Source organism: Pygoscelis adeliae, unplaced genomic scaffold (genome assembly GCF_000699105.1).
Source record: "Pygoscelis adeliae isolate BGI_AS28 unplaced genomic scaffold, ASM69910v1 Scaffold38, whole genome shotgun sequence".
Classification (NCBI taxonomy): domain Eukaryota; kingdom Metazoa; phylum Chordata; class Aves; order Sphenisciformes; family Spheniscidae; genus Pygoscelis; species Pygoscelis adeliae.
The window spans coordinates 162,079-182,151 of record NW_008825614.1 but is presented as its reverse complement, the minus strand read 5'-3'; the positions used below and the strand labels follow the sequence as shown (position 1 = coordinate 182,151).

General features: G+C 41.3%; 1 protein-coding gene across 2 annotated transcripts in view; it reads left to right on the top strand.

Annotated features, from left to right (window-relative positions):
• Positions 1 to 20,073, top strand: part of PRR5 (proline rich 5 (renal)) — a 65,606-nt gene that overhangs the window by 27,772 nt on the left and 17,761 nt on the right. For both annotated transcript variants that reach the window (XM_009332793.1, XM_009332792.1), the window contains 4 exons: positions 5,704 to 5,752; positions 6,463 to 6,520; positions 10,897 to 10,988; positions 13,224 to 13,364. In XM_009332793.1, coding sequence (XP_009331068.1) covers positions 5,704 to 5,752; positions 6,463 to 6,520; positions 10,897 to 10,988; positions 13,224 to 13,364 — 340 coding nt within the window. The remainder of the gene's footprint in view (positions 1 to 5,703; positions 5,753 to 6,462; positions 6,521 to 10,896; positions 10,989 to 13,223; positions 13,365 to 20,073) is intronic.

Here is a 20,073-nt window from a genome sequence, read left to right as displayed (position 1 = left end):
TTTCCCTACTGCTTATTCCCACTCAGCTGAGCACTGGAGTCTGCCAAAATCCACAGAATATCCAGATATTCTGGGATTATCTGTCCCTGTCTCGTTCCCAGTCTGGGATAGCTGGCCCAGTCTGGTTCCTTTAATTGTGGGAATTCCAGGGGAATGACATTTGGCCTGTGATCTCTTTTTCCCTCTCTCTCTGTCTTTATGAAATTAAAAGAAACTTATTCTCCAGTTATTTCTTACTTCTCTGGGGAGAAAATGACATACAAAGAATAGCTTTTCTAGGATGGTTGTCAGTTAGCATGATCAGTCAATCATTTTGAGTTAGTTATTGGAATAATGGTTGATGATTATTACTGTAAGTGCAGTTAGGATTCTTCAGCTTTATCTGAATGACAAAAAATTGTAGTTCTGGGCTGAGATTTCCTGGCCCAATGCATTTACCTTGGGATGCTCGTCTGCTGGTGAAGGACAGAAGAGGAAAAACTATCTGCTGATGTGACAGAGACAAATATAATCTTGTATGAACCAACAAATAGAAGATGGATGGATGGATGGATGGATGGATGGATGGATGGATGGATGGATGGATGGATGGATGGATGTTATTTGGTGAATTGTGCCCAGATTTTACTTTCATTTACCTGGGTATAAACCCTGCACCATGATGATGCTTGCTAATATAGTTGTGTTGAATTTATTGCAACATCCCAGGCAGCTGAACAGGCAAGCTGACTACAAGTAGACTGATTTTTTTTTCCATTTTATGATGGGCTTTGCTGCCGCATGGTAGGCCCGTTTCTTTTTGCTAGGGTAAGGATAACGCTGCTTTGTTACCTTGGCTGATGGCTCAGTTTTGCGCTGCTTCCTGGAGAACAACGCTCGGTGACTCATACCTGAGCTGATGGACAAAATATTGTGAAATCTAGACCGAGCTAGAAAGCTGCTGTCATAAATGAGGCATCAGCAGCATAACTCTCATGGGATGAGCGAGCATTTGGTGAGCTGCAGCATGGCTTTTGAGACTGGTTCTTGTCTACTGCTGCTTTGAGGTTGTTCCCTCTTGCCCCTGACTTGGCCTGAACAGCCTTCTAATTTATTGCCTAAAGCTGTCCATCCTCTTGGTGACAACTCTGAGTTTGTTTTTGTGAAGCTTCTCGTGTGTGTCCTGCTTGCTTCATTCATAGAAAAAAAGCTAAGATGAGAAAACTGCGAGTGGGCAAAGAGGACACAATAGCCGAAAGATCTGTTTCTAGAGGAGAACGTGGTAGTGGTATTTTTTTAAACACGCCTGTTCACACGTCCAGCCACGGCCTCTTTCCAGAAGCTACTGCACTCCTGCTGTGTGCTTCATTTTAGTGCCGACCACAGTCAAGAATGTTTTAGGGCCTCCTGACTATTTGCAACCGAAGCCCTTTTGCCTCACTTAAATTCAGCTCAAAACCCAACTAAGAAATTACTGATTTGACACATACCAAAAATACCTGGCTTACTACTATTGTTATTTAATTCAAAATAACTTTCTTTGGGTTAATGTTATTATTGAAAGCAAAAATATCTGATTCATAAACATGACCTCAGAAGTAGAACAAGTCTATATTTGCTTTACGATTGTTTTAGATGCATTTTCCCCACAAGTACATAAATAAAAAGAAACAAATAGCCATTATTTCCACTGGGCAGAATTTGGGTGTGGAAGCGTTCAGGTAAATGGCTAGTATCAGTAACTTTTTTCAAAAGTTACAGGACAGTAAAAGAAGTTTTTTTATTTTACCACTTCAATTAGAGCAGATTCTGGGATACTTTTCATAATTAAACCTTGAATATCCAAGTTGACTCACAGACCAAGTGTAAATATTTGAACGGTTACGTTATGCCTGCAGTATTTGCACACCATTGTTTTGACTCAGGAATGTCACGTATATTCAACTACTGTATGTCACATACGTGCAAACAAATATGTATAACTTCCTTTTCTGAACACACACCTTGAGGCTTTGAACCCTGATTATGTATGCACTGATTATTTAAGAAAACATCAGTGGGTACAAATCTGTGCAGTACCATTTACTTTTCTTCTAGGTTTGGCTCATAAAAGCTGCCACTCATTTATACCAATGCCTTTTGACACCGTTCTTGCATTCCTCTGGCATTAGAAAGTGGCCTTAAATATGGAGTTATGTAGTGCTCAGAAAGCCCTACTACTAATAAAATCAGTCTGTGACTTCAGTCTCTTTCATATTGCTTTAACTCCTGAATAAATCTGCTAAAGCTAATGAAGTACAGTAAGATGGTCAGAAGAAGATACTCCAGTAACTGGGAGCATCACCAGTGTATGTCCTGTACATTACTTCTTCTGAGCCCTTACTAGGTGATTTAATAGGGGATTGATTCAAAAGTCAGGTAATAAAAATCTATATGCATATACTTAGTGTTTAGTATTTCTCTTGATGTCCGTGTGTGATACTAGTAATCATATAGTGTTTTGTCCTTTTTCATTTCATGCACCATAAGTTATTTCGAAGTGTGTATTTACACCACTTGTAAATCAAGGAAGAAAAAGAAGGAAACGGAAACACAGTGGAAGCAGGATGTCCTGTATTAAAGCTAATACATATTTATAGCTGCCTCTTTTCTGAGTTTCAGGATACTGATTTGATGGAGACAAAGCACATGTTAGTGGCATTTCCTCTTTTGTAGCAAGAGTTCAAATCCAGTAAAGTCACTTGTTTCCATTTGCTTCATTTAACTTTATTTAGCAGATACTATACAGTGTTAGACCTTCCATTCTGAGTAATGTTGCAAGAGTTAATTTCAAAATGAATCAAAGAAGTGGCAGCAGGAAGATACAAAAAAGTCAGGAGCTATTTTAGCATATTTTATGTGAACTTATATTATCATCTTAATTTATCATTAAACAGGCAATGAAGACCTGATACCAATGATATACAAGCTTCATAAGAGTGCAAAATGACTGGCTTCAAAATCAGATGCGCTTGAAATGAGGTCTGCTATCTGATCAGGGATCTCTTTTAGGTTGACATTTTTACCTGGATTCCACCATGATGTCCACATATCTAGATAAGGTTATTCAGTAATCTGAATTATCCAGGATCTGACAGGTGACAACCTAACTGATTTTTGTTAAAGGAAATTAAGCAAGATTAAAAAAATTTGCAAGCAATGTCTTGGGTCCAGTTTTGTTGTGGATCTCTCTTAAATGAATATGGGTACAGAGAACATCAAACACCAGTGTTCTGATGTGGCCTGAGGGCCTCACTATTTCACAAGAAATTAATTAAGCAGTGTGAAGTATCTGTTTTATTAGGGATTCAAAGAGCAAGATGTATTAATTGTGCTGTCAGTTCTTCTTCCACCCTGTAAACAGAAATGCTAATGTAGCCATAGTGCTGCTTGGTGTGATGCAGTCCAGTGCATATAATTAACTACAGGCTGGTTGTTTAGTTCATTCACAGCTGAAAAAATGGAAATGTGGTGGGATTTTGTTTTATCAAAGGGCTAGTTATTCGGTAAGTAGAACATAATTTTGTATTTCCTGCCCTAAATGCCAGGAATTATCAGTAGAACCTAAAACATGAAAAGAGAAGGTATTTGCAAATCACCTGTTCAAGACTATGAGGAATCCAGGACTAGGCTTCAAAGAGCTGCTAGCTTGAGGAGAGAGTAGAAAATTAAGCAAAACCTGTCAGCATAAAGTACCAGTATTTTTTTCAAACAGTGGCACAAAGAGATAGCTGGGAATAAATTGTCTCTATCATAGGAAAATTCAAAACTGCAGCTTTCTTGTTATTTTAACCTAAAAATGGTTTATCTATCCATGTTCAAAGTAAGAAAAACCTTTAGTGCCATCACTTGCAATCCAGAAAAAAATCACACCACTTGGACAGTAAATTCCCACTTCGAGTGAGCATGGCACAATGCATTCTTGTACTCATTGACGTACTTTTAAGGCTTTAAGACTTCAACTATCTTTGGGGGAGGTGGGTTTTAACCCCTGCCAAGGGCTTGTCAGTGGGTACCATTGGGGACGGAGTCTCGGGGCACTGCAAGGGTTGTCCTCTCCCACATGTTGCAACAGCATGCCAAGGGGGCTAGCCATACGATGGCCATTCATGGCAATGAGAGACCTATGGCTAAAGCCTGAGCTGGCTTTGAAAATTTTTGTCCATAGGCAGTTTGTCTGAATTAATCAGGTTTCTAGCAGAAAAGCATTTTGATGCTTAGGAGCATCTGAAATCCCCCTTCCTTTTGTTTATTTTCTATTTCATTTATGCCTAGTGTTTCCACAGGGTGCTGTGAGGTCAGTGTGGACATGTGCTTAAGGATAAATAAATAAGAGATTGTATTTCGGCCTCCTAAAGATTGACCTGCTCCTCCTTTCCGTGAACTTTCAGAAGATCTCAAGAGGCTGTGCTGAAGCATGTGGTGTTAAAAACATCAGATCCAACTCCTGCAGGCTTTTTCATGGAGCATAGGGATATGCTGGACTTTTTAAACCAGACGTGTATTTGTTTACTAGTTAAATAATTTGATTAATTGGTTATTTGTTAGTTAAAGACATAACCCAAAGCGATAGATTATAACATGCTACCGAATATATAATTTACATAACTAATTGAAGTGGGTGTTTAGATTTCAAGTTGAATTTGACCTCATTTCTTTATGGGACCTGAGGTGGTCACACAGGGACAGGTTTTCAAAACAGCTCCAGGCCAGATTTGCAAATGTTCAGAAAACCCAGCTGGGGCTACATTTTTGTAAGGTCTGAGCTCTCGTTTATGCATCTAAATAGCGACCTGAGTGCAGAGAAGTACATCTAGCATCCAACATGTGAGACGTAAATGACATACAGCTCTTCAGCAATGTAGTGAGTTTTATCTGGATACAAATGTTGGGTTTGCAGATCAGGTTGAATTCAGTTTCTGAATTTGAGGGTGGTTTGTGGGAATTCTTTTTGCATGTGAGTTTGGTTTGCTCTCTGAGATTGCTTTGTAGGTTTTAGTGTAGAAGAATCACGAAAGGCAGAGCTAAACTGTTAAATTCCTACCTGCTTTTTCACTGAAACCGTATGAAACTTCAGCTGTCTTGGGTCTCCTGACTGGAAGATCGTGACCCTTTCAATGAAAACTGGCCAAGTTTCATCCCTGCAACAAAACCCACAGAGTATCATCCTGCTTCAGGTTTCTCTCTGAACATTTTGTCACAGCTCTTTTTTTCAACCTTACACAGGACAGGGATGATTTGGCTCTGAACACATCAGCCAAGTCACGTGCTCGTTTTTTGGCTCAGGCCCATGGATGGGCAGAGAGCGCCAGGAGTTCTCCCACGTCTGCAACACCAGGTGCCAGTGAAGCCCTGGCACGCAGGAGAACGATTTGAGCATTTTTAAAAGGGTTAGACGTAGGATGGAAAGCATCCTCATTTCGTCAAATCTCAATTTCCTTTCATATGTATTTGTGCAACTGAGCCATCTAAAAGCACAGCAGATTATCGTTCAACAAATAGAAATGCTGGTTGAAGTCTTGGTATCGTTGACCCTATTTGCTCTATTTCTAGTTAGGCATTATTGACAGGCTCTGTGCTCATATGAAAATATTTTGCTATTAGTGACTTCCCCTTTTCCATGCAGTGCACAGCTAATGTGATTTGCTGGTTACACAAATCCTTTTCTTATTCTTTTTAATACAGGCAATTATTGAAAACAGAACTGGGATCCTTTTTCACTGAATATCTACAGGTAGGCATGTGTTTTCTTTCATTTAAATCAGATTTCAGTATATGCTACTGAGCAAAATCATTTCACCCACTCTAAATGCTGATCTGAAGCCCCCTGAAACCATTCCGAGATGTCCACTGACTTCTCTGTGTACTGTCATTTATGGACTAATGAGATTTGGATTTTTTATATCTATCTATCTATCTATCTATCTATCTATCTATATATAGTTAGATAGTGAAGGCCCAAGCCGTGGAATAGATTTGTGCAGTCACTGTGTTTCTGTATGACATTGCTGTCTTTCAGTAGACTTCAGACATTCTCTTTTAACTTAAAATTTAAGTTCCTGTGTAAACCAGTTAAGTTCATTGTAGTATAGTTAATAGGAAAGGCATTTAGTAGTAAGTACACACCGTCTATTGAAGCAGTATTCTTTTTGCTTCTCTAAGACAGAGTACATGCTTTGTGGGTCAGCCCTTTGATGTTTGAGAAGCACTTTGTACCGCCCAGAATACATGCTGTATCCTGAAAGCAGTAGGTGATTGTATCATCGTTTGACAAGTGTCCCAAGCGATTTAAGCAAGATGGACACAGGAGGAGTCCTTTGATGACTGATCATTAAAATAAAAGACCACCTTTATTGTCAAAAGTTAAGAATGAACAAAATGTGAAATATGATGGCTGTAGGGAAGAACAGAATGGAGTAAAGGTAGTCTATATTTTATTTACAGAATCAGCTCCTCACAAAAGGCATGGTCATCCTAAGGGACAAGATCCGGTTTTATGAAGGTAACTTGGATTTTAGCATGGCTATCTATGACTGTCACAGGAGTTTTAGCAAATGCATTCTGGAGGCAGTGTGATGCTTTCCACTATCTTCCCGGGACTGTGGATTAGTTTGTATCAGTTCATTCTTGCAGTTTGTTGTTGTGTCCTGCCTTGGTGTTCCCATTGGCTTTCATCAAGGAGAGGCAATTGCCTAGAGCAGCAGCGAGGGAGTAAAGGAGAGATTACCTCCAGCGTGGACACTTCCTTCTCCTTCAATTACAGCCTGCTCAATGTTAAGGAAAAGTGGAAAACTAGAGTGAGATATCTTAATAAACAAAAAACTAAGCACTAAGATCCCAATTAGTTGAAGTGTCTGGCTAAGTCCAAAATAATGCTGTAGGTTGTTTTAAGAGTTATTCTGGGCTTACATAAACGGGGTCAGACACTGTCTCTTTTTTTACAGTCAGGGCTCCATTTGTCTGTCTGCACCTTCTCGAGGTGTCAACTTACAGAAGTAAACATCAAGGATAACCTCCACCCAATGTGTCATTTTACAGTCACCCTCATTTCGTGTCCTATGCTGTTGTGCGGCATTTAGATGTGCTGTTAAATATGCCGTTTTGTCCTAGATGAAGGCATACAAGTTGTGCCAGGGGAGGTTTAGATTGGATGTGAGGAAAAATTTCTTCACAGAAAAGGTTGTAAAGCACTGGAACAGGCTGCCCAGGGAAGTGGTTGAGTCACCATCCCTGGAGGTATTTAAAAGATGTGTAGACATGGCACTTAGGGACATGGTTTAGTGGGACTTGGCAGTGCCAGGTTAACGGTTGGACTCGAGAATCTTAAAGGTCTTTTCCAACCTAAATGATTCTATGATTCTATGATTCTATATGTCATCAGAGGGTGAAATGATTTTGGAATATCTTCAAGAATTATTGCCCACGTAAACAGCCTGAAGATATTTGGGGAGTTTTGAGGCAATTTTAAAGAAATGCATCTTTCCTTTTCCAAAGCTGCAGTCATAATACCGCTTAGTCTAAATATACTGTTTAAGCAGTAGCCTGGAGACAACCGTTTCCATTAGTTTCAGCTATCTATAAATCCTAAATGTGACCTTTCATTACTGACAGTACAGTTGATCAGATTAAGATGGTGCTATGGGACGCAGCTTTTCTGATGAAAAGACAATAGCCCTGAACACCGCAAAAAGAGAACAAATTTCACATTAAAAAAATAGCCCCCAAAAAGTACCCAAGCTCTTCTAAGCTGAACACAGAATTCCTCAGTTATATAAAATAACAGCTTGGAGAGCACAAGGGGAGCTGTAAGGATCTCGAGGCCTTCATAGCTGCTTTGTACATCACAAAGGAAGTTGGTTCTTAAGTATGAAATCAGCAGATTAGATGCAGAGACTTAGCCAAGTCCAACCCCTTTTTCTTCTGGTTTTACTACCTTGAAAATAAAAAATACTATCATCTCCGATGTTTGAGATCAAAGCTGAGATGAAACATTGAAATGTGAGTCCACTAAATGGCGTTCAAATGTAGGAGGACGTTTACCAGCTACAAAATTTCAGGAAGCTGTTAAGTTTATTTTGGTTTTGAATTTGGTGTGTCATTTTGTGGTTGCCCCTTAAAATATGGTCAGAAATGCTGGTAAGGTGAGGATTAAATCAGTCATGTTTTTTCCAAGTCTGTCCTCAGAAATGTCAGCTCACTAAAACTGGCAAGTTACAGGAGGGTAGCTGTGATTTAGGAATCTCATTCAGAGGCAGAGGTCTTTCTGACAGACAGCTTTCTGTTAGCTTGCCTGGGGAGCTGCTGGTGGATGTGAGTTTCCAAGGCTGGAATTTGGGTTTTCTGGCAGCAGAGGCAGCAGCACCGCATCCTGTAGTCAGTGACCCTATGGCTCCCAAAACACCTGAGACAAAGTTGGGAGCACGGAAATCTTGGGAGCTCCCATTCTGAGCAGGGCTCCCTTCCTGGGTCTGCAGCAGCAGCGGTCCTGCCCTCAAATCTCAGGTTGTGCCGCATCCTATGGTTTGAGTTTCCCTATCCAGTTGGTGTTGAAGTTTTCAAAAGAGAAAAAAGATCACTTCAGAGCACACTTTGGAGGGTTTTTGTCCTGCAGGAGGTTTTGAAAATTTTAGCTTTTGTTTTGAAACGATTTTTTATTCTTACATTTCTTTCAGGAGTTTCAATTAACTTTTAGAAGCCCTGTGAAAAGTGCCACATGCATTTTAATGTCATATTAACTATATTGTGCTTCATTAAAATGAGCATTTAGAGTAACCCAGCTTCCTGGAATCTGGCAAATGCTTATGGTAAACGTAGGGATCTTTGCCTGACAGTAAAAAAAACGTATTCTTGAAAGGACACGGAAGTCACGTTCCTCCATGTGAAAGATGCTTATCATCAACAAACCGTAGGAACTCTTCCACAGCCCCCAGTAAAAGGCCTGCCTGGCAAAAGGCAGTTAACTCTGCAGCCTTTCTGAGCTGCTGTACAGAAGTCCATCACTTCACAAAACAAGCTGCCCACAAGATGAAAGGAGTGTGCGACAGTAAAGGCGTGTTTATCTCAACAGGGTAATTTGGCTTCATGCAGTTCTAGCAGCAAGAGTCGAAAAGGACCGATGTTCAGCACCCACATCCGGAGCCAGATTTGTAAGGGCTTAGTTTCCACTTAACCTCAACTTGTGGGCAACTAATGTATTTAACTCTTTTTAAAACTCTGCCCTCAAGACATAGAGTGGTTGGGCTTCTCCTTCATGATCGGATTTATATCTTTGAAACACTTTAGTGTTTCAGACACTAGTGTGTGGAGCTTATAATGCAGCGGTATTTATTATTATTACTGCTACAGCTGCTAGGAATTTTGGACCTGGTTCCCTGCTGTGTTTCACTAGAACTAATGCAAGAAAAATTTTTAAAAAATGGAAACCGAGAACACCCTTTTCAGTCTTGTGCAGGGGTGTGTAGGACAGAGGGAACTCCTGCCTGGTGGTGCAGAAACGAAGACCTTGGCGTGGTTCACAAGCCAGCAGCTGCAGTATAGCATGGTGATCCACATTTGTCAATGAAAGCACTTAAAGTCATCAACCCAGGAATAATTCAGGAGCTGCAGATGGGCCAGAACTGGTGCTATTTTTCATGTGCTTAAAAATGCAGGGAGATCAAGTATCCCATAATAAAGATTGGCACTTGCTAACTTGCAGTGTAGACACTTTCATGCAGAGTTTTTTTGTGATGTGTGTGTAATTCTGGGCAAAATGTTCCCTGGCTGAGGCCCTAAGTAATGCTGTAATACAAAAACTAAGAACAGTATGTGATTCTGACACCAATAGTAATATTGATTGATTGCTATTGAATTTGCTTCCTGATAAGTCATATTGTCTTGTCTGAATGCCTCATAATTATTGATGTATTTATCTCCATAATACTTGCTGGTGGAGGTGCAGTGGCATTGCTTTCCTTTCACAGTTGGGTTAGGGGCACAGGGATGCTAAAGAGCTTGCCCAAGGTCACACAGGGCCGTTTTGGGGAACGGGGATTTGAAGCCAGCATCCAGCTATCGAGCCAGACTTCCTCTCCCGTAGATCTCAGCTCCTGAGTTTGCCTTTGTGTTTTACAAAATGTTCTGTGAGGAACTCTGTGTCCAACTTGGTTGTAGGACCTGGCCAGAGCTGCTCTGATCTCCACTGGGGAGGCTTCCAGGTGGCTGCAGCTGGGGAGGGAATAGAGAGGGAGGTGGCCTCGCTGCGAGGACCGTGGGGAACTCAGGTCATAGTAGGTTTTGACTGCATCCTTTGAAAGTTACAGTAAAAAGTAGAGCCGCAACACCATTCTCTTTTTCCATAGATCTTGGGTGAGATTTTCTGTGTAAGTGGAGATACAGGGAAGTTAAGGGATCAATCTGAGGGGATACTTTGTGGAGGACCTCCACAGAGCACAGTTTGCTGTGCTGGCTTATGGCTTAGGGGGCAGAGGGGAGCATGGTGGGGCAGATTTCTCTGCAGGAATGTTTCCACATTTAACCTGCTTGTCTCCTCCTCCTACTGCTCTCCTCCACATTCTTGTCCAGTAGGTATTACTGCAAGAAGAGGAGGAGGTAACCTGAGCTGCTATTCTTTATTCTTCACGGGGGGGTTCTGAGTAAGCTTTAACCTCAAAGTCTCTTAGTTTACTAAGAACATTAGATGTGTCATCTGAAAAGACACAAATACTGAATGATCCGATACAGTGAAAGGAATACTAATTCCATACTGCTAATAGTAGCTGTTACATGATTCATCCTTGTGTATAATAGCAGATCCACATTGTTTCCTGCGTGTTTTAGTCTTTGCAGTTAGCTGATTACAACCTAAACGGTTCACTAGTTTGTTTTGTGTTTTTGCAGGGCAGAAACTACTCGATACCTTAGCTGAAACCTGGGATTTTTTCTTCAGTGATGTCCTGCCCATGCTTCAGGCTATTTTCTATCCTGTGCAGGTGAAAAATTACTCTGTTACTATAGAATCTTGAAAAACTGGAAGAAGCAACTTTACTGGTTCATCAACAGATTGATGCAATCCTTAACTCTCTCTCCTTGGGCCAACCTCCCAGTGCAGCTGTTCTGTATAGTCATGTCATGCAAAGAAGTTACTTATGCAAACAGCGGTTTGAAGTGCTTGGGTGAAAAAGATGAAGGGGAACTTTGAAAACAGGAGTGGAGTGCAGGGAGGATGGTTAGTCCTTCTGTCAGCTCACACTAAAAGTCAAAAAAGGTTGCGAATGGTAAACTGAAATATGCACACATTGAAATAAGTGGAGCTGTGTTGACTTAAATATATACATTTCCTTCTCTGTGACGTGACTTCGTCTCTGAAGTATCTCCACTTTTGAAAAGGAGTTGTACTTCCGAGGTCAAATTCTATGCTACTATAAATGAACAGCAATAGTCAGTGAAGTTAGACCAATTTACATGAGCACAGAATTTGACTCCAGTAATTTTAAATCCTCAGTAGGTACTTGATCTGTTTTGGATGAGGCTCACTCTTCTAACTTAGTGATGGCCACAGAGTGTTGTTTATCACTTAAGTCCCAAGGAAATCTGTACCAGATAGGTATAAGTGACCTTCTGGAGTTGCTCTTAGATGTCTACAGATTTTAGTGGGAGTTTGGTGCCTAAACATATTTGGAGAAACTTTGGAAACTTTCTCCCATTTTTCCAAGTGGACTTCATGCCTAAAATGACTGACCAAATGTTGTCGATATTACCGTTTGCATCTGCAGTTAATTACAGGCATGAAATCTGAATGCAGTGGAAAAGCTGCTGATTTGATTCTGAAAGAGAAGAGCTCTAAAAACATAAAGGGCTACTTCACCCATTGACTTGTGTCTTACCAGTAGAAACTTTAAAACGATAGACATATATAGTGTTAAAACCCTATTAGAACACGATGGGAGATTTTTCTAAGTGCCACATAATTTAAATCCAAGGCATTTGGGAACCTAAAGATACAGGTAGGCTCTCAACCTGGTTTTCCATGCTAACTTGACTGAATTAGAACTCACTCAGATGTTTTTGAAAATTGCACCAAATACCCCTTTTCACTGTTGTGTTCCTGAGGCCTTTGAAAATAATTTAGCAACAAAAGTCTCCTCACCTTTCAGATGGAAATAATTGTTTGAATTTTCAAAGGAGCCTGGAGGGGGTAAGAACCCCAAGTCCCATGTAATTTCAAATAGATCTAGGTTCCTGATGTTCTAAGGATACTTCTAAAAGCCCAGCTGGTGCTTATGTGCTCTTGTAAATTCTATTCATTAGCAACTGAAGCAGATTTGGCCTTATTTCCTTCAGTTCAAATAATTAACAAAGTGAAAAGGAATGGGTGGGGTGGGGTGGGGTGGGGCCAGGCCAGGCCAGGCCAGGCCAGGCTTTTTTATTCTAAACTAAGGTAAGTCAACACCAGCTGAATACCAGCCTTTCCAGGAGGGTTAATGTTTGGCTGGTAGCACTCAGAACTGTAGGAAAGAATATATGTGTACAGCCATATATACCCAAAGAAAAAGCCCTGGTGCCAGCAATGGGAACAGTTTTACAACTCCTCATCAGGTATAAAGTAAGTGGTGTTAATCTCTGCAGGCAGAGCTAGCATTGTGTTCTTCAGATGAGGTTTTTTTCAGTGAGAAGTGATGCTTGAACTGCAAAAAGATGTCTTTGAAAATGCAATATGAAACTTCAGCTCTACTTCTACTTTACAGTGAAGTCTCCTAAACTGTAGAGAAAAGGAGGATCCACAGGTGGGCTGAGTCAGGATTCCCACCATAATTTGAAGAGAGTATCTAGGCAGCACTCAAAATCTTGAGAAATAATGGAAATTCAGCCCTTTTTCAACCTTGCTTTTGTTTTTTTTTAAAAACATATGATACACTTCATTACTGTTAAAGTACACAATATTCATATGTATTCTGTGCTCAAGTATGATCCCCCCACCCCAACGCCTCATCATCTTCATACGCAGTCAGACTCAGTTATTGTCTGCAGCGTTCATTATTGACAAATCAAATTCACTGTGCAGATTTGTGGGCTGCTCTGTGTCCCTTGTTATGTTTCCTCTGCTTTTCATTCAGGTTTACCGTTCTTGTAACCCCTCAGAAGTGCAGGAAGGAATTTTCGTGGAGGACTTTGAAACTCATTTTCACACTCCTCATGATCCATCTTGCTTTGTTTCTGTTTCTCAGGGGAAGGAGCCCTCAGTTCGGCAGCTGGCTCTTCTGCACTTTAGGAATATAATTACCCTCAACATTAAATTGGAAGATGCATTATCACGTTCCAGAGCCAGAGTTCCACCTTCTATTATTCAGATGCTGTTAATACTCCAGGTAAATTTGTTACTTTTCTCAGGCTGTTTTCTTTATCTGTCTTTCTGTACTGTATTGCTGAAGTCTTCTTAAGCAGTCTCTGATTTTGCTCATTCATTGAAAACTTCTTACCCAGAATGCCAGAGCCTCTGTGCAATTAAATATGGTCCTAGTATCTAAAAGTAGAGACTGTAGAGGTTCAGATTTCATGCCTTAAGATCCAGAGGGTCTGAGAGTAAAGACTCATTTTAAAACTGTGGGCCTTGAAATATGAAGTTTTGCACGCAGACCAGTGTATGTGGTAATAACATGACTTCCATGAAATGCTGCATGTTGCTGCATTAGCAGTTCTGGATGTGAAGCTTCACATCTGGAGTAGGCCACAAAGTGAATATGCAATTTATGGTTGAATCATGGTCCTATTTGGTCACTGGAACCAAATTCTATCAAAGCTGTTGATACAAAAAATTAAGACTAGATAGATACTGGTATTTGCCTTCAGTGTTAGATTATTTTTTTTAGTAGTAGTGAGGAGAAACAAAACAAGGAACTCCAGGCAAAAGGCAAGTTTAAGATTTTTTTTGCTTAATTAAAGAAAAGCATGAGCTTGTGTTGAGGAGAAGCGGGATGAGGCAGAAGGGAGGGAGGGAGCCAGGAGTGGATTCTTAGGGGGTGAGGAAGTTGAGATTTTCCTGGCTAGTGATTTTTTTAATAAACAAATAGATTTATAGCAAATGAAAATATATAGTTTCTCACACTTAAAATGATTCTTTGCTTTTCCTCACTGTATGAATTAGTTCTGTGTCTGAAATTGTTTTAAAGAGCAGGATAATCTAAAGGCCAGTGATGAAAAAGGAGCAAGGAGCAAGATTCTCTGTGCTGGGTCAAGAAATGGTATTTCACCCCTGCTATCGCTGTGTACATTTGTTGGAGTGAATAACGGTGTCTTTAACCTAGTTTTCTCAGAAAAAGATACTTATGCGATAGAACTGCCTGCTTGCCCCTTGTCTCCCTTCTCCCTAACCTCCAACTTGCCAAATGCTTCTTGAAACTGCTGGCTGATTGTGGCACAATGACAGTGATATCGGAGATATTAAGGAGTTTCATGGAAATTAGTGTCTGGAGAGAGGAGAGGAGCCTGCGGGAAAAACTGGAGTATGGGCTTAACTGCATAATGAGACATCAAAGAATTCACGTACTTGAACTGTGAACCCAGCTGTGTCAATAGACACCAGAGACCCCACATGAGAGAGTACCATCACGAAAACGTTAATCACAGGAAGGTTGTCGATCAGGCCTCATCCCTTCTTAGATGCGAGGTAAACTGTCCATTCTAAACCAGGCTTCAGCAGTGTCGCTAACAGATCTGCTAGCTTTTTTGTGGTTTCTTGTTTACAGAGTCTGCGTTGGCTATGGGCAAGATCCGAATGAATTCAGTGGTGAGCTGGAAACTGAATAACATCCTGATTTAGAAAGTTCATAGGAGGTGATGAGGAGTCATTTGTCAGGATTAGTGCTACAAGAAACAGTTTCTTTGCAAATCTGCTTTCTTCAGCAACCAGAGGTGTTAACAAGGTGGATGCCTGTTTAGGGTAAAAGGCCAAATCCATTCCCATTGCAAAGCTGTTGATGGAAATCAGTAACGAAGTGAGAGGGTATTTGCCCCTGGGCATTTATTTCTGCATATGTTACCTATGGTTTTGTGGTAGGGTTGGTGAAAGTCCTTTCATGGCAATAGCTCTGCCAAACTTGTGGTTTAAAATCTAGTGGAAATTACAGGAAAAGTTCAGAAGAGGATCTGGAAATGAGCTAGCATGCTTAGCAGTGTTAGTCAATAATTGGATTTCAGAGCAAAGGCTTTTTCCCAAACTCAAATGTCACATTAAACAAAAGCAAATTTTATACATTTAGGGCATAATAATGGATTTTCCTTGACTTAGATTAACTCAATGTGTGAATAGGGCTGGAAGAGAGAGAACGATTCAGCTGTCCAAAGAGCACATGGTGGGCTTGTGTGCATGGATTTCCCAGATTGAGAGATGATGTCTTGGTGTGGACATTGTCTAATCTCTATTTCTGTCTACCACGGATGTCTCTTCCATAACAAACTCGGTGACACTGGAGCGGACTCCCATGGCTAGAAGATGAGTCTAGTGATGTCAACCCTGGACCAAGTGTTGAACCTCATGCTAAGTTTCCTGGTTTCTGTCCTTGACAGCCTTGTGCAGCTGTGTTACGTAATTAAGGAGTAGGTCATGTTCTTCAAGACAGCAGCTGTAATGTCAGCTGAAGGTCACAGGTTGAGAAAGGCCCATGCTGACATGCACCAGTCTGTCCTGTTAGACTGGATTAAAGCGGCAGAGATTTGGTAACTAATGCAGGGTGCATCTGGTATTGCTCATGTTTTAGCTTGTCATGGTGTAGGGGAAGAGCTCCATCAGTATGTCCGGAGAAGACACTTTCCTTATGGAGGGGAAGGGAAGGTTTTTAAAGAGGAAATGTAAGCTGCAGCAATCCTTGGGCTTTATTCAGGAGGTAGGTGCTGCTTTGGCAAAGCTCAGTAAGCACATGTTTTACCTGAGCGTGGGTTGGCTTTATTGGCTTCAGCATGTGAGCGATTTCATTGACCTCTGTGAAGTTACTGGCCTATTGCAAGTTGCACACATTCCTTGCTTGCTTAGCTGGCTGCGCTCTGGCAAGGAGAATAAAACAGCCCCTGCCAAAGACCTCCTGAATAAAACGGCCTGAAATGAAGTTGAGGCCCTTTACTTCATTGTTTGGGTGGTTGATTTTCCTTCTTTGCATCAAATCTTTCATCCTGTCCACAGTAAACTATTTGCTGGAAGTATGCCTACCAGCCATGCATTTAATACCCTAGCATGTGATACAGCACCCACAGCAGTCCTCTGGCACACAGTGACATGATAGAGGATATACATTGGGACAGAAGGGGTCATCAACCTTACACATACCTCACAATTTGCCCAGAGAGCCAGATACCTCCATTTCTTTGCATAAAAACCTTACTGTGAAAGTTTTTGAGTTGTTTGTGTGGGAGGGCGGGCAGGCAGGAAAATCTCATACCTTTTCTATGCAGTCCCTCTTTGAAGGAAAGAAGAACCTCCATTTCTGGGATAAAGCTGTTACAAGTATTGTAATAGCAGATTGTATATCTGAAGCTTTGTTGTGAGATACCCCTCATTTAAAGGATCAGAAGTTATTCCTCAGGTTAATTATTAGACTTGGGTTCTCCAATCCAGTAGACCCACTTCTGCATCTCACCAGCGCTATAGCCTGGACTAATTGCAAGCCAGTAATCTATCAGGAAAGCAGCAGTCCCCCAGAACTGGGGGAAGGAGTGATATTCCCATGCGGTTGAAGTCAGCGTGAGTTTTACCACGGTGTGGAAGAAGGGCCTTATACCGCTCAAACTTTCTGTTGCCGGCATAGCCTGAGCAAGTTACAAAGCACAAACTGAAATGTTAATCCTTTGTGGCCGCTTATAGGCAACTTAAGCTAAAGTGCCTCCAGGATGCTCCTGTTTAACTTTCAGGGCCTTCAAGAGCAGAGTCATGATTGAGGGAAGTAAAAGAAGGACTAAAACGGCTTTTGAGCACAGAGGGATGCACAGGAGCTCACGTAACTACACTGAGTTGTCAGTCTTGCCTTGATGACTTTTCTCTTTGGGTAGAATTAGGAAGCTTGGAGGGAGAGGGATAAACAGAAGGAGACATTAGAAAAGAATTTTCTCCTTTATGCTCTGTGAACCAAAGAGAGCAAAACTACCACCAGAGGATAAACAATATCTGACACTTCCCAAAATGTGTTGTCAAAGAAGACCTTTGCCACTGAAACTGGAACATGTTATCTCCAGGTATCTCTCCTGAGGTCTGAGAAAGTTGGAAGAAAAGAATTAAAGAGTGTTTATCTGCATCTTCCAATTAACATCAGGATTATTTGAGTTCACAGAATCTCTCTGGGTGATCCGAGGTATTTAGAAACCCTAGAAGAGCACAGCACAATATGTCTCGTGCTGAGGGATTAGGCCTCACTAAACATAAGCTCTGAAGAGGAAAATAAAACTTGTGGTTTCCTTTTTGGCTTCTCTGAGCTTCGTTTGAACTCCCTTGCCTGTTGTCTTTCTCTGTAAAGGAAGACAAAATAAATAAATAAAACTGCCCGGTGGGACCTAATGGTTATCTCTGGAAAGTTCCTAAATGTAGGTTCAGCTCCTTGCGCTTTAAAGGGGTGCAAAAGCACACTGCAAGAGCTGAAAGCATATGCAAAGAGTGCTGTTCTTCCATCTCAGCAGCCACACAGCAAACCAAAGACAGCGTAGTGGTTAAAAATAAAAAGCCCTTTGCTATCAGAAAACTGCAGGGTTCTGCCTGTGGAACCACAGGTTTGCTGTAACACTGCAGTGTGTGTCAACTGGCATCAAGTCTTTATGGCCATAGCGCTTCGAATTTGGTGGTTGCTTTTGAGAGGTTTTCTTACCAAGTCTCTTAGACCTGAAACATAGGTTGAACAAAGTGGTGTGGGCGTGAGGTTTCAACATGCTTTTAATTTCTCTACCTTTTTCTGAATTCCTGGTTTATAAGACACACAAAATAGAAACCCATAAATAAATGTATTGTAGACCCTATTTAAATATAAATCACCATATCAAAAACCTGTGCTTCCCCTGGGTTGTGCATAAATGTGTTTTCTTCCTGGTGAAAGGGTGGCTTCTCTGTGTGGTTTGCATCAGTCCCATTGGCGTGTAAGGAGTCGGGTAAGAAGTCTTACAGCCGGGATACTGCCTGACACAAAGGGAAGAGTCCTCCATTGCTTTGTATTGACGTAGGTGAAACTGAGAATTTGGCCCTCAAGATTTACACCTCAGAGTATTTTGTAGAAACAATGCTTGCTTCTAAGCAATATCCTCTGTCTTATTCTGTCTTATTTATTGCCTCTATCAGCAAGTGCAGTTTGCAGTAATTAAATAGACACAGGTTTGTTATCCTGGAATGAATTTGTATTGCCATGATTTTTAACAAGGCATAGCATTCATTTGTTGCAGTAAAAAGATCCTTTTGAAAGAAAATCTTGACCTTTTTGCTAGTGAGGAGTACTCATCATATTTGATTTTGAATTTCTTCATGTAGTTTTTATTATCGTGCTGGTTTTCTGGTGCTGGGAATCATTTCTGCATGGAAGCAGCAAAATGCTAGAATTATTTCATCTACATCTTGGGGTATTGTCTCAAGCAGGTTGGGATGTACTGTGTCAGAGTATGAGACAAGAAGCTGGGAACTGACTGGAGAGTTCAAAAAAGCAGCAGCAGCAGCAGTAGCCTGAGTGCAACACAGGGGAACCAGAAAGGTCTAAAAGTACATTACAGCGGTGCTGACACTTCGGTTGGCCAATGGTGCCAGGTGGGAGTGCTAAATACACTATTTGTACTAACCAGAGTACCGCCTTCGCTTGCTTGCATGTCAATCGAGAGCAACTCCCCTGCCACAGCTGGGGACCTTGGTGTAAGTGGTAAGGACGTGAGTCAGCGACAGTCGGTGGCTGTCCGTTTTCCATTTACAAGCTGTAGGCTTATAGTTAAGGAGGGAAACCACATCAGAGGCATTTTCCCTCTATAATGTTTCTAGCTCTGTTTCCACCTGGCACTTACTTCACGGCTCACCGTGAAAACTCATGTTTTCTCTTGGCGCAGAGGTAGGGGGAGCGAGCGTGGTTGCTCTTAACCATTCTGTAAGCCTGACTGACGGGGCTTTTTCAATAGTGACTTAAACGCAGCCCGCGTTTCTGCACCACGGACCTTGAAAGATCTGCGCTCACGTGGACCCTCTTTGTAACTAAGGCCAACGGAAGTCCATTGCCATTTGAAAAGAACAGATTTTGTTCTGAAATCGAGTACTCTCCAAAACCAGCTCTCAACATACTTGACAACACTACATGTTGCCACTTCTGTAACCTTATGCAGCGGAAAAGCAGAAAAGCAAGATAAAATGTTGTAGTTGTTTTGCTTTGTTATATATCAACCTGTCTCATGAACACCATGGCATAGTAATTCAAATGTGCATCTTGTCCCTCCTCTTAACAGAAAGACAGCGCTCAAGGGAAAGTGACCACAACCTTGTCCGTACCAATTAAGCACAATTGTTTTAGAAGGCAGTTTGCACTGTGCAAACTCCCTTTGGGTGTATCCTCATAGTGCATTTTAAGAGTACCTTGCATTAAGTAAAATGTCACTTCTGTGAAGGATACCAGTTAGTTAACCAAAGGTATGGCTTCAGACGGAGTTGGTCAAATGCCGCAGCAGTTGTCTAGAGTGCCCTGAGTTATGCTGTTACCGTCCATCAGGTGCTCAGCAGTTATTGCCCATTTGCTGTCTTGCACTGTAGTAGGTGAGAAGTGCTTACATGTCCTCCTTCAAATTACCCAACACGTGCCTTGGGGCTAGAGTGGGCGTGCATGGAGTTACTGTGTAGCTGCTGCCTATGGCACCTGTGACTACCTTAGCCCACAATAATTTACTTGTGCAACCTAAATGTGAGTTGTTTCAGCTCAAGTCAGTTAGATACATGTTTAACCTCAACTAAACCAGGTTGTCCTTACTAAAATATATGTCTCCTGGAGTTTGCCTCCATTAATGAAACTGGCCTATTAAAACCAGTACAAGTTCATTGGTAGGCAAATCCTTAATCCTTAACAAAATAGAGTTAAATCAGTAAAA